At 48.3% G+C, this 13,574-nt stretch overlaps 1 protein-coding gene across 1 annotated transcript in view; it reads right to left on the bottom strand.

Annotated features, from left to right (window-relative positions):
* Positions 1-4,746: 4,746 nt before the first annotated feature.
* Positions 4,747-13,574, bottom strand: part of HHAT (hedgehog acyltransferase) — a 174,879-nt gene continuing 166,051 nt past the window's right edge. Inside the window, exon 11 of the mRNA XM_015568817.1 lies at positions 4,747-5,725. Within this exon, the coding sequence (XP_015424303.1) occupies positions 5,634-5,725 (92 nt within the window). The 3' untranslated portion in view covers positions 4,747-5,633. The remainder of the gene's footprint in view (positions 5,726-13,574) is intronic.

Genomic DNA, 13,574 nt, shown 5'->3' with positions numbered 1-13,574 from the left:
GTAGGAAGAACCCTGCCTCCCCTTGTGCACCTTCTGGGAAATCCTGGGTGGAGATGCGAATTGAAGTGCATTTGACGAAGTGCAATAACGATGTTTTTAGCCTTAAGACCCTTGAATGGAACTCCAACTCTCCTGGAGCTGCCAACACTCCTTCCCCTTTCTTCCCTCTTACATAGCGTTGCTTAAAGAGGAGGCCCACTGCGGGCCCACTGGGCCCCGGACAGCCTCTCTTCTGTGTAAATCATTGTACTGTCTTCTCGCTCGCTTCGGTAAAAATTACCTTCACCAGCTCTTGTGCCCTCCAACTGGAGGAGATTTCAGTGTCCTCTCAGCACCGATGGCAGCCGTCAGAGAAATCACCATTTTCTTGAGAACCAAGGTGTTCCTGTGGAGAAGTTTTCATTTCCACGCCCCGAAGTTCAATGTGAATTTGCCTGAAGCTTAGTTTCACATGAAACTTCTTCACGCGAGCTTCTCAGACTCATTCTGGAACCTCTAGAACTGGACTTGAATAACCTGCAGGTGCCGGACCGGTGGGGGCCCTCCTGGCCCACCATCAAACCCTTCCTAGAGCCACTGTCTCTTTCTCTGTGACTTCTGGATCCATTAGTTGTACAAATGAGAAGCTCACGGGTCTTGTATCAGGATACGAACTACCTTTGTGTTGAGAAAGATTCAAACGCCCCCGATGAATGTATTCTCTTAATATTCAGACGCTGTATTTCTGCATCAGTTGGGACTGTCCCCATCCGACATCCTGCCAACACTGCAAGGACACCTACTCATGGGCAGTTTGTCATCCTGGGGCTTCTCCTTAGATTAACACTTTTTTTTTCATTGAGTCCTGCCAAATCCTGCACTGGGTTTTCTTTTTCCTTGGCATCTGTCACTCTGTCCAAATGAGCATGAAGAAACACTAGTGCAAATGAGCCGATACTATTTTTGTGGCAGGTGGAGGATGCTGCCAGGAACTCCCTTGTATGTCTGCAACTTGGGAATGTTAAGAGGAACATTTGGGTCCCTCCACTGATGATATTCCCTTCTCAACATTTTTAAACAAGCACAAATGATATTTGTAAAAAAAATGTTTAATTTTATTTATTATGGTAATAAACTATTTTATACATGACACTTACTCTTGCCTTTCCTTAGATAATTTCAATTGGGTGTTCGTACCTAAAATGACAGAACAAGAATGATACTTCCTACTCCTTTTCGAGAACTTGGAAAGCTCTAATTTGGAGGCACCTACAATTGTGGGTTTTAGAGAACTTAAAATTCTGGAGTCCTAGCCGGGGTGCTCAGTGGTTAGAGCATCGCCCCTTGGACTGAAGGCTTCATCCCCAGTGTGTGTGGGAGGCAACCAATCGATGTCTCTCTCACATGGATGTTTCTCTTTGTCTCTCCCTCTCCCACTCTAAAAAATCAAGGGGGGAAAAAATATCCTTGGGTGAGGATTTAAAAAAAAAAAAAAATCTAGAGGCACCAAAATTGTGTGTCAAAGTGAACAGTTGTGAAGGGGCTTTGCAATATGACCTGAAGTAGAGCTGTGTCCTACCTGTTACAGAGACGTCTTCAAAGCCTGTGTCACTGGAAAATTATGGCACAGCACACTGACTTAACACTTATCTGAAACTGACCTCCACTGAGAAATGTACTTTTTTATTTTGAACAATTTGGATTGAAATTTGTAGTATAAGATATATGAATGCTGTCCTGCCTTTTAAAATATAGTGTAAAAAGACACCACACCTGAATCTTTTCAGAGTGACTCGGTGTGGACAGGCTGACAGAACGAGTCTGACCTGTGCTTTCACTCACTGATGTTCTCAGAAGCTACGAGGGTAGAGGGCTGCGTGGCCCTAAATTAGCCCTCCACCAGCGCTGTTTCTGCCCTGCTCTGGTTTTAATAGGCATGGCTTCCTGCCCAGGGCAAGGTTCTCCACAACACTGCCAACCTGAGTTCTTTCTTAATACCAACGGACCACGATTCAACAGGGGCACTTTTCTTTTCACAGACAGCACAACTTCAGGGGGTGAGCCCTCTGTGGTCTGCAAGCCGTATTCAGGCCTCTGCCTGATCTCATAAGGCCACAGAACGAATCCAGTATCTTTAATGGCATTCTTCCCCACACCCTGTTATTTAATTAAATTGCAAAAAAAAAAGCATAATAAAAATAATGTAAGGGTACATTGCTTAAAATTTCAAATGATTGGTATTCGTGCCAAAAATCTCCCCTAATAAAGCAGTAAACATTACGTTCTTTAGATGTCCTCAATGAAGACAAAAAAAAAATCTCTGTGAATATGATTTTTATAATTAGTCAAAAGAAAGGCCTCAGAGCCTGGACAGTGTGGCTCAGTGGCTTAGCATTGACCCATGAACCAAGAGGTCACTGGTTTGATTCCTGGTCAGGGCACATGCCCAGGTTGCAGCTCATCCCCAGCTCATCCCCCGGGGCGTGCAGGAGGCAGCCAATCAATTATGTTTCTCTCTCATCGATGTTTCCATCTCTCTATCCCTCTCTCTCTAAAAATCAATAAAAACGTATTTTAAACAAAGAAAGAAAGGCCTCAGTGAGCTTTCTTGACATGCTGAGAGAGGCCGCCCCGTTAGGATAAGCTGCTTGTAATAGTGGCCCTACTAAATGGATCTGTTTGCCAGAAAACCAGCTCATTACATTCTGCTTAATTTCTTATAGTCATTATTTTAAATAAGCAAGCGAGCAGTATCCATTTCTTTAAGGGGAACCCCCTCCCACTAAATTACTATTCTCCCAACATATAGATCAGTATAAAATTATTATGATTGATTTTTTTTTCTAGGTCTGCAGTCTTGAATAGAAAAAAGGTTTTTCTGCTGTCACCTCAAACAAATTAATCTGAAGAAATAATACGATACTTTTAAGTCTCTTGTGTGGCCCCAAGAATTAGTCAAAATGATTTAAGATCTGGCTGTCCTTCAGATGTCTTGCTTGCCTCCTTGGGGATGGCCTTGGCAATCGTGCTTGGAGCGCTTCGGCTTTTGCGAGGTTGGGGTCAAAGGGTCCTGGGGCGGGGAGTGGCCTTGGGGCCTTGTCTAGCCGTTTCCCAGCCTACGCCTTGACATTGCCAGGGCTGACGACTACGAAACGTGACTGGCCAGATATTCCTCAGCTGAAACTACGGCCTGACCAGGCACCTCAAGTCTTTCATTTAAAGAAACGCCGAGATTTTAGTTCACTTGCACCAAGAGAGGTATGTTATCATTTTCATATGATAGCTGGGGAATAGCAAGAAGTTTAGGCATAATTGACATATCGGCTAATCGGTCCTCAAATATACAGCTCAACACAGTAATCACTTAATAACTCCTGAGAACCGCGCTAAATCATGTAATAGCTTAAAACAAATTCAGGATTATTACTTTCAAATATATTCCAACATAAAGAATGAACAAGCCTATTTTTTTTAATATAAATAGTCTCTCTGAAGAGTTCAAAATCTTTCCTATGACTTATACATGTACATACACTTCCTTATAATCATCATCACACTCCCCTTTCCCCCCTTTGGAAAAATCCCTTTTCTTTCATGTAAACTTCAGCCCAACTCCCTCTGACTGACCACACAAATCCCGAATCAGCGTCAGTCCATGAAGTTTTACTGTATTCATTTGAGTGCTCACTCCTCAGCCTCAGGCCCTCCTTAAAAGTACCCAGCACCTTGGGATCGCCTGCCTATCCCCCTCCTGTACCAAGCCAGCTGCTGAGGCCGCTGCTGCCCTGACTGCCTGGCCCCCCAGCCTTCGCCCTCTGCTGCTGCCCACCTCAGCTCATCCACATCTGGCCCCTCCCTCCCTCTTCCAAACGGAGGGGCTAGGAAGAAAGGACGCCGCGAGATGACCGGTCCATCACGCTAGGAGTTTACAGCTCAGTGAGTTATAAGCACAGCCAGTACACAGGGACAGTGTGACACAGACCAGGACCAAGTGAACCTCGTGAGGATTTAATTCATGTGCCCGAGATGTCTGACGTTCTCCCATAATTGGGTACACTATGGATCCAAATTTTAAAAGCCTGTTCACAACCCCAACACCCCTCCCCGCTGCCCTCTCAAAAACATCCAAAGCCAAACAGAAGCATTCTGAATGCTCTACCACGTGGGGCCATGAGTAGCCTGTCAGCATCTTGCCAGAGAAGTGAAGAATTAAGAGTTATATAAGTATGTGTAGATTGTAAACATTTTCCTCAAAAAATATTCTAAACCAGGGGTGGGGAACCTTTCTTCCACCAAGGGCCATACAAAATTATCAACTTAAAAATTAGATAATTGACCATTATAAACTTTTGAACAATAATAGATACAGAGGCAGAGCTGCCTCAAACAGAGTGTCAAACTGCAGCGGGAAGGCCGGGGAGGGTTCGGGGGCGGGAGGTAGGGGGGTAAGAGATCAACCAAAGGACTTGTATGCAAGCATATAAGCATAACCAATGGACATAAGACACTGGGGGATGGGGGAGGCTAGGGGACTGTCTTGGGCGGGGGGAAAATATGGACACATATGTAATATCCTTTGTAATAAATAATAAAATTAAAAAAAGAAAAAAAAATTAGCCTGCTATATTTGGTCAAACATTTCATTAACTCACCCTTAAATGCCTTGGCAGGGCCAGACCAAAAATGATGTTGAGGGCCTTGCATGGACTGTGGGCCGGACGTTCCCGCCCCTGTTCTTAAACAATTCTACAAAAAAAGTGACTTGTCTGTGTGATAGAAAAAGCTCCATTTTATTTGAAACAAAACAGAGTAAACCACGAATGTAAACCGCTAAGTGGGGAGATGACGCTGGGACTGGCGTGGAGAGAGGAGAGACACGGGAAGCCATCCTTACCCTTTGTCACTTGCCTGGTAGCACCGGCCTGCGGATCGTTATTCCCTGGCTCTGAAATGCTGCTTCTCCATGTGGAACGATTCACTGTCGAGTGGAGGCACTGCCTGTTTGCACTTCTCTACACATCTGGGGAAGAAGCCGCCAAGTGGAGATTGCCCCGAGGAAGTTCAAATAGCAGGTCCCCTTGGGTACCGACTCCTTGGAACGTGACAGAGCATATTCTGTCTACGTTTCTGGGGGATCAGAAACACAGCTGCGACTGTCGCCTCCCTGCAGAGGAGGGGAAAGGTGTAGCTCGAACCCCAGCGCTGGTTCCAGAGATCACACTGCAGGGCATGGGGCAGGTTCTCGTAAATGTTTCAGAAATACTGGCCAGTGGAGGGCGGGCCTGTCACTAGTCAGGATTGCTGTGTCTCAATCAAGAAATGTCCATTGCGTTTAATTCGTGGTAAAGGAGAAAGAACCCAACGGGCCTTGGGTCTGGGCCCTCAGTGTCACGATGTGCAGCTGGGCGAGACACTCTGCTGCTCTGGACCCAGCTCATGCAGCAGGAAGATGATGGTGGGGGAGGCAATTCTAGGTTCCCAAAGTTAGAAGACTCTCTGGTTGTCGAGTCACAAGCTTCTGGTCTTGGAAGTAACTTCAACCAAAGAGCAGATCAAGCTCTGGTCCCCTGGAGGTTATCTTGGGGCATGAGGTCAGGGAGAAGCACCATTTGCGTTGGAAGCCAACAGCAAGGGCTGGCCTGGGCCCGGCGGCATTAGTTCATGGAGTATGTCTGGGCCCAGGCAATGCCCACGTGGGAGTAGCAGTACAGGAATCCCAGGACAGAGAGGGTCACCCACGGCCAGCCTGCAGGGGGAGGAGAGAGATGAAAGAGCAGTTAGAAATGCCTGGGGTGGGACCTCCCACAGATGCAAATTATCCTCTAACCCAAGAAACAGCATGGGCCTCAGTTTACCCATTAAGACACATGCCTCCTGCAAAGTCTGCTCTAACTGGAATGCCAGAAAGTTGAACCTTACATTCCCACTGGGGTCAGCATGAAATGAGGGGGGTGCTAGCACAAATGCAAATCGTGTTTAGAAATAGGACACGCTTTTAAAGAATACATACTTAGAAAACTAAAGCAGTTAATAATAATAAAAATTTAAAAAAAAAAAGAACAACATGCCCTGCTGGTGTGGCTCAGTGGTTGAGCATCAATATATGAACCAGGAGGTCGAGGTTCAATTCCCCATCAGTGCACATTTCCAGTTTGCAGGCTCAATCACCAGGAGGGGGTGTTTCTAGCTCCTTCTCCCTTTCTCTCTGAGATCAATAAAAATTTTAAAAAATGTTTTAAAAGGACAACAGTCCATGAGACCCATAGTAAATCTCAAAATACAGATTGACCCTTATTTTGAATTAAGTGTCATTGGTAAGCACACAGGAGAGTCTAAATTAAACATCTGCTTTCAAAACTCACACCTTTTAATGGTTCATTCTACAAGTACTTGTCTTAGAATATCGGACGGCTCTTTCCTTTCTCCTTCTTTTAATTAACAGCTCTGTCTGCTGAGTATTTGTTGCTGAATGATCTTCATGTCTTCTACATGTTTTACTTATTAAAACACTTATGGGGGCTTTGGAGAGCCAGAGGTGCTATGGAGGATACCAGATCCCAAAATAGAAAGATCTAGTCCTCCATCACAGGTGCTCCCACTCTAGCTTCGAAAAGACACATACCACTTGGATTTATGAGCCATGTAATATGTGCTAGACAATGACGTGTACAGAGCACAGTTAAACTGCACCATGTGGGATAAGAATTTGTTAGACGGAAAGGGCCAGGGATGAGCTACCAGAGAGACCACCTGAAGTGTGAACATCACAGGTCTTCCAAGGAGCAGGGATCTTGTGATGTGGCTACCACACAGGGAGGGGCAGGCAGAGAGGGGGCAGGGGAGGAGTAGGGAGGAGGCAGGCTCTCTTCCTGCTACGCAGATGGTATAATAGATGGAGTAACAGGATATAGGTAGTGTATCATGATATCCTATATAATCCTATATATTAAAAGGCTAATATGCAAATCGACTGAATAGTGCAATGACCACCAGGGGGCAGAGGCTCAATGCAGGAGCTGTTCCCTGGTGTCAGTGCGTTCCCAAAGGGGGAGTACCGCTCAGCTAGAAGCCCTGAGCCGGGTTCACAGCTGGTGAGCGCAGGGGTGGTGGCGGGAGCCTCTCCTGCCTCCGCGGCAACAGTAAGGATGTCCGACTAATGGCTTAGGCCTGCTCCCTCAATGCAAGAGGGCACAGGCCAGGCTGAGGGACGCCCCCCCCACCACACACACACACAAGTGTACAGATTTTGTGCACCAGGCCTCTAGCTGTTAATAAGACATTGGTGAGGTATATAATAACTACAGCTAATGAAAAATGTGTAGAACACAGAGGGAAATGCCTACAGCTAATAGAAAGTGAGCAGTGCCATTTTACTCAGGGTTACGATGGCTAAGCAATTCCCTGAGCAATTCCTTCCGTCTGAAGGGACTGGAAAGGCAGGGGCTGCGGATAGTGAAGGAAAAGATGATCATCATGCAGGGCCATGAGGGGTAGAGGTTTTCTGAGAAGTGAAGGGATAATCAGAACAAGAAGCGGGTCCAACAAAAAACTTTGTCTAAAATGTAATGTAAAATGGTACAGCCACCATGGAAAACAACATGGAGGTTTCTCAAAAAATGAAACATAGCTTTACTACATATATACCCAAAGGAATGGAAAGGAATGATTGGAAGAGATATTTGTACACCCTTTTTCACAGCAGCATTACGCCAAAGATGGAAGTAACCCAAGTGTCCATGGACAGATGGATGAATCAACAAAATGGGATATAATGGAATATTTCCAGCCTTAAAAAGGAAATTCTGACATTTGCTACAATGTGGTGAACCTTGGAGACATTAGGCCAAATGAAATAAGCCAGTCACTAACGAACAAATACTATGTGATTTCCACTTACACCGGGTGCCTGTCTATCAAGTTCATAGACACAGAAGGTAGAATGGTGGTTGCCAGGCGCTGGGGAGGAAGGGGAGTTATTGTTTAACGGGGACAGAGCTTCGGTATTGCAAGATGAAAAATGTTCCAGAGATGGATGGTGGCGATGGTTGCACGACAATAGGAATATATTTAATACCTCTGCTGTACACTTAAAAATGGTTAAGATGGTAAGTTTTATGTTATATATAATTTATTGCAAAAAAAAATTATGCTGGGTGAAAGAAGTCATTGACAAAATAATACAGACTGTATTACTCCATTTATGTAAAATTCAAATTGATTTATAGTAACAAAAAGCACATGAGTGTGGCTGCCTGGGGCTGGAGCAGGGGGAGGGCTACTAGTAAATGACAAAGGGGCACTAGGAATCCTTGGGGATGATGAAAATGGTTTGTATCTTGATTATGGGAATGTTTCCAAGGGTATACACATCTGGGAAATACCTTAAATGAATTTCTCATAAAAGTTGCTAAACAAAAATTTTTTTTAAAGATAACAGAACACCAGCAAATCACAGGTTTATGGTATGCTACAAATGTCCTAGGACATATATGCCCCAAGATATTCAAATAAAAGATGCAGGAAGATACAATTCATTTTGTTATTAATCCTTACCCAACGACATTTTTTCCATTAATTTTCTTTTCTTAGAGAGAGTTGAAGAGAGAGACGTCGATGTGAGAGAGACGCATGGATTGGTTGCCTCCTGCTCATGCCCAGACAGGGGCTGGGGATCAAACCTGCAACCCAGGTACAATTCCTTGATGGGGAATTGAACCCCAGATCCTTCGGTGCACAGACCGATGTGCTAACCACTAAGAAACATGGTCCAGGGCCTACCCCAGCTGTGGGCAAACTACGGCCCACGGGCCGGATCCGGCCCGTTTGAAATGAATAAAACTAAAAAAAAAAAGACCGTACCCTTTTATGTAATGATGTTTACTTTGAATTTATATTAGTTCACACAAACACTCCATCCATGCTTTTGTTCCGGCCCTCCGGTCCAGTTTAAGAACCCATTGTGGCCCTCGAGTCAAAAAGTTTGCCCACCCCTGGCCTACCCTCATATACTTTACACATCTGGGCCTCAAACCTAGGTTTTGAGGCCTCAGCATTTTCTTTCTTTTCCAAAAAGCTCACCTACTTCTTTTACATCCTCTCACGGGAAAGAAGGATTGGATGGTTCTACAGTGAAGCGTGAAACCCTAAGGCGCTGGTTCTCCAACAGGAGCCCGCATCAGAGCTATGGAGGGCGTGTTAAACAGAAGGCTGGGCCCCCACCCCACCCCGCTGTGGGAGGGGCCTAAGGGGTGGCCCTAAGATATGCATCTCTACCACCTCCCCAGGTGATGTGGACCCCGCTGGTCCAAGGACCGCCCTCCGGGAGCCACTGTCCTAGTGGGCTCTGCAGAAAGAGCTCCCCACTAATGCTGTTCATGACCTGGGGGGCTCTCACGGAGAAGAGGCAGACAACTGCTGAGCTTCACAAGTGGCCAGGGACTCTGCGGGGCGCCTTCTCCATTCTCTACCACCTTACCGGGGAGCTATTATTAGCCCCCGTTTGTAGAAAAGGAAACTGAGGCTCAGAGAAGTACAGTAACTTTTCCCAGGTCTAACAGCTGACTTACACCTCAGGGCTGTGTGTGCACTCGGGACACGTGCAGGAAAGGCTCGAACCAGGCCCCTGCCTCCTGGCCTGTCCCTTTCCCGTCAATCCTCTGCCTCCAAATCCGGTTTCCTCCCGTTACTCGTGGTGCCAAAGGTATCAGGGAGGGGGAAGCAGCAGGTGCTTATTAGCATCATCCATCATTAACTCACTTGGTCACCTCACCTCCAGCAGCCTCGGTTTCCTCATCTTTGCAAAGGAGGCCGGAGGAAGCACTGATGAGCATGTTTCTACCCTGTCTTAGTGCCCAATGTAGACTCAGCACTGAAGGGCATGCTCCCGGTGCCCGGGCGACCTTTTATTAAGGCTGTGAGGGCCCAGGTCATCTGGTCTGCCCGGGGCTGAGCCTCCACAGGGCATCCAGCAAGGTGACACAGAGGACGGGGTGGCCCCGCGCCCTCAGGGAGCCTCCGGCCATCCCGGCCAGTCGCTTGCTAGGTGCAGCGAGCACACTGTCACTGGCACAAGCAGTGTCTTTAATGAATCATGTTGTTCACATTCAATTTCACAGCCTGATGAAGTCAATTTCACAACCCGGGCTGCATTTTTCATCCTTCCCCGGCGCCCGCCTGTGCAGGCCTGCAGGCAGATGCTCGCTGAAGCCCTCGCTGCCATAAAGTAAAATCACTTCACGTGAAATTGGGGAAGCGCAGAGGACAGGCCAGAGCTGCTGCTGTTGTTTTTTTAATTTAAATTTTTTTATTGTTGACACTTTTTAAAATTTACCCTGACGGCGCCAGTAGAAGGCAGTGCTGAGAAAACACAGATTTTTCTCTCGCTTGTGGCAAATGGTGGGGGACCCGCTTCCCAGAAAACTGTCCCTGCAGCAGGTACCACAGCCCCGATCCTGGCCTCTGGGAACAGAGGCTGCACAGTCAGAACCTGTTTCCACGGCTGTTTCTCTTCCCTGACCCAAGTCCTAATCCACCGCCTAACTAGGACTTCTGTTCACCGTTAATCCACGACCACACTATATAATGGATGCTGCCCATCCCACGAGCTCACAAAAGCCACTTTCCCAAAGCAAAGGGGTATGCCCGGTGTGAACCAGGGTCTCTGACACACAGCCCTGACAACCCCTCACCTCACTGGTATTTATGAAGCACCTACTGTGTGCTTAACATTTAGACAGGCAGCCTGGACGCTTGTCACATGAGCAGTCTGCATGCCCTGAGGGCTATGAGCACGAGGCATCACCTGCACCTTGAGGTTCAGTTCCAGCTCCGTTACCCAAGCCGGCAGGTGACGAAAGGCCCAGGGAGAACACAGACAGAGACAAGATCCTCAAACTGCTGGCAAGGCTGGACTGACGGGCTGTCACTAATAACTGAAACGTCAATGTGCTAGAAAGAGCTGACCTTTAATGGGTTTTGTTTGCTTTTCAAATCCCACTACCCTACCTGGGATGGCACAGGTCTGGGAACCGTGTCACGGAGGAGGGGCTGACAGACCTGGCCATGGTGATCTGCAAGAGAGAAGACCCTGGAGAAGAGAAAGCCACTGCCTGCAGATAGAGAGAAGTCGACCCTTTGGGAAGACATCTGCCACCCCTCTCAGGAGGCGGAGGGACATTGGCAGCTGCAGCACCAACTCGGGAACAGGCTCCGAGACACCGAGCGGCCCCGGGGCCGGAATGACGCCGAGGTGGGACAGGCGGCCGGACCCTCAGTGGAGGAGAGTCCGCTTTCCGACGGCAGGTGGAACCAGGTCTGAGAGACTATGAAGCTGCTCCTTTCCACCCAGATCACGGGAGCAGAGCACACAAGGTAAAAGGGCCCATGGATGAACGAGGATGAGATGAAGGCACACGGGTACAGGTTACTGACTCGTGAGTACTCATTCGAATACAAGACTCCCAAGTCCCTACTACAGGTAATCACAAATAACTGCTGTTGCAAAACCCCTGAACTAGAAACCACACGGATGTCTATTTGGCCTCCGTTTCCCCCAGCCCGTGGGACATGAAGCTAACGGACAGAAGCGCCCATAGTCTAGGCCCGTGGTTGGCAAACTGCAGCTCGCGAGCCACATGCGGCTCTTTGGCCCCTTGAGTGTGGCTCTTCCACAAAATATCACATGCGGGCGCGCGTATAGTGCGATTGAAACTTCGTGGCCCATGCGCAGAAGTCGGTTTTCGGCCTGGGCGAGTCTATTTTGAAGAGGTATTGCTGATATTTGGCTCTGTTGACTAATGAGTTTGCCGACCACTGGTTTAGGCTGGTCCACACTTGTGGGTGTGCCTGGAAGAAGAGGCTCCTGGCAGGTACTGGCCATCCACACCAGCCACTCCTCCCTCCCATCCCCAAATGAATATACCAGAGGGAGCAGGAAAGGGAGAGAAAGAGAGCAATGCCTAAGGCCTGGGAGCACCTGGAAAGGTGATGTCAGCAGAGGCGGCTGACATGTCCTCTTGCTCGAGCAGCTGTTAGACTCCAAATTACGTGACTTCATTTCTCAGCACAGAGCAGGCTGACAGACCCGAGCTCCTGGCGGCAGCAGCAGTAGCCAAAGCTCTTCCTGGGGCTCTCAGAAGAGACAGTGGGCTGTGAGCACCAGCCACCCCGAGGGAAGAGAAGGCACTGTTCCTGCCTGTCAGAGACGGCTTTGTTCTCACCCAGCTGCTCCCACTTACTGCGTCTGCAGTCTAGCCTGCTCATCGCCATGCTGATGGGTTGGAAGGCTGGAGGTACCGTGGAGTGTGCACCGTCTTCTCTGCTTCTAGTCTGGGGACTCCCCCTGCTCCTGCCGCCTGGTCAAAGAAAGGCAGGCTGTGCCTGGGGTGCAGGGTCTGTCTAAGGCACTGAGCCCACAGGGTGGTCTCATTAGTACTGACTCTAGCCACCTGAGCTGCCTGTTGCCTTCCCAAAATGGAAATTGACAGCCACACACACAAGAGCTCTGAGATTAGTTCAGAAAAATGTGGTTCCAACACTTACAAATGGTATCTGGAAAAGGCATCTCGCTTCCCAGGCACTGGTGTTAGTGTAGGTAGCTAGTTAGTGTTAATAAAGGAAGGAGGCACAGGGAATCACAGTAGGAAGCCTGATCAAGTCTGGAAGTTACAGCGTCAGACACCCCAGAGGATCACAGCATTGTCCCGCCAGGGGATTAACACCCCTCCCTTTCCTGTGTAGGGAGGGAGGACTGGCTTTCCAGTCTCCCCAAGGTACAACTGGTCCACTCGCCTGAACTGTGGGGAAAAGATAAAGGGGAAATTCCTCTGCTGGGCCATGTGCAGTAGAAGCCAGGATGGTAGAGGTAGAGTCTAGGCTAGGAAAGGGTCATATTGGATAAGGACACAGAACCCTGGGAAATCTAGGAAATGGATGGGTAGAGGGTTGGGAAATGGATGGGTTAGTTTGAAAGAGTGCCTGATCCTTTCCAAGCCAGAGACAATATAATCTAAGCTAACAAAGGCAGGCGCAAGCTTGCTCTCTCTTGCTCGTTCTCTCTATCTCCCTCTCCCTCCCCCCCGCAACCCCCTCTTTCTGCTGAGGGTGAGCAGGGAGGCACAGAGCTGCCCCCAGCACAGCTGCTCATCTCCTGCTAAGGCAAAGGTGAGCACAGCCACCTGGCCCTGGACAGGAGCCACGACCACTGCCATGGTCACCTCAGGCCACATGGCAAAGAGGGGCCTAGTGGAGGGGCTGTGTGCTCAGCCTGAGAGTAAGAGAGCGTGCACAGGTGAGCACAGACTGGAGCGAGGTGGACCAGTTCCAGATACAGTACTTGTTTTTACAAGAGACACTGTCACACAGAAGCCACTTCAAGGGCTACTGATAAGTTGACGTTTAGCCTGGAAAAGGCCACAAAGACAGACCTGGGCCAACAGATGGAGGTTAGAGGAGGTGGACTTTGGCTACTCCTGAAAGGAGCCTGTACCCCCAACAGCCTCCCCACAAGGCAGAGGCATCCTGGGTGCCTGTCTATCAGCATTCAGGCAGAGTTCTGCAAGAACCATTGTGAATGGCTGCCTCCCATGGGAGGTAGA

Source organism: Myotis davidii, unplaced genomic scaffold (assembly GCF_000327345.1).
Source record: "Myotis davidii unplaced genomic scaffold, ASM32734v1 scaffold1525, whole genome shotgun sequence".
NCBI lineage: Eukaryota > Metazoa > Chordata > Mammalia > Chiroptera > Vespertilionidae > Myotis > Myotis davidii.
This window is presented reverse-complemented; position numbering and strand designations above follow the sequence as displayed.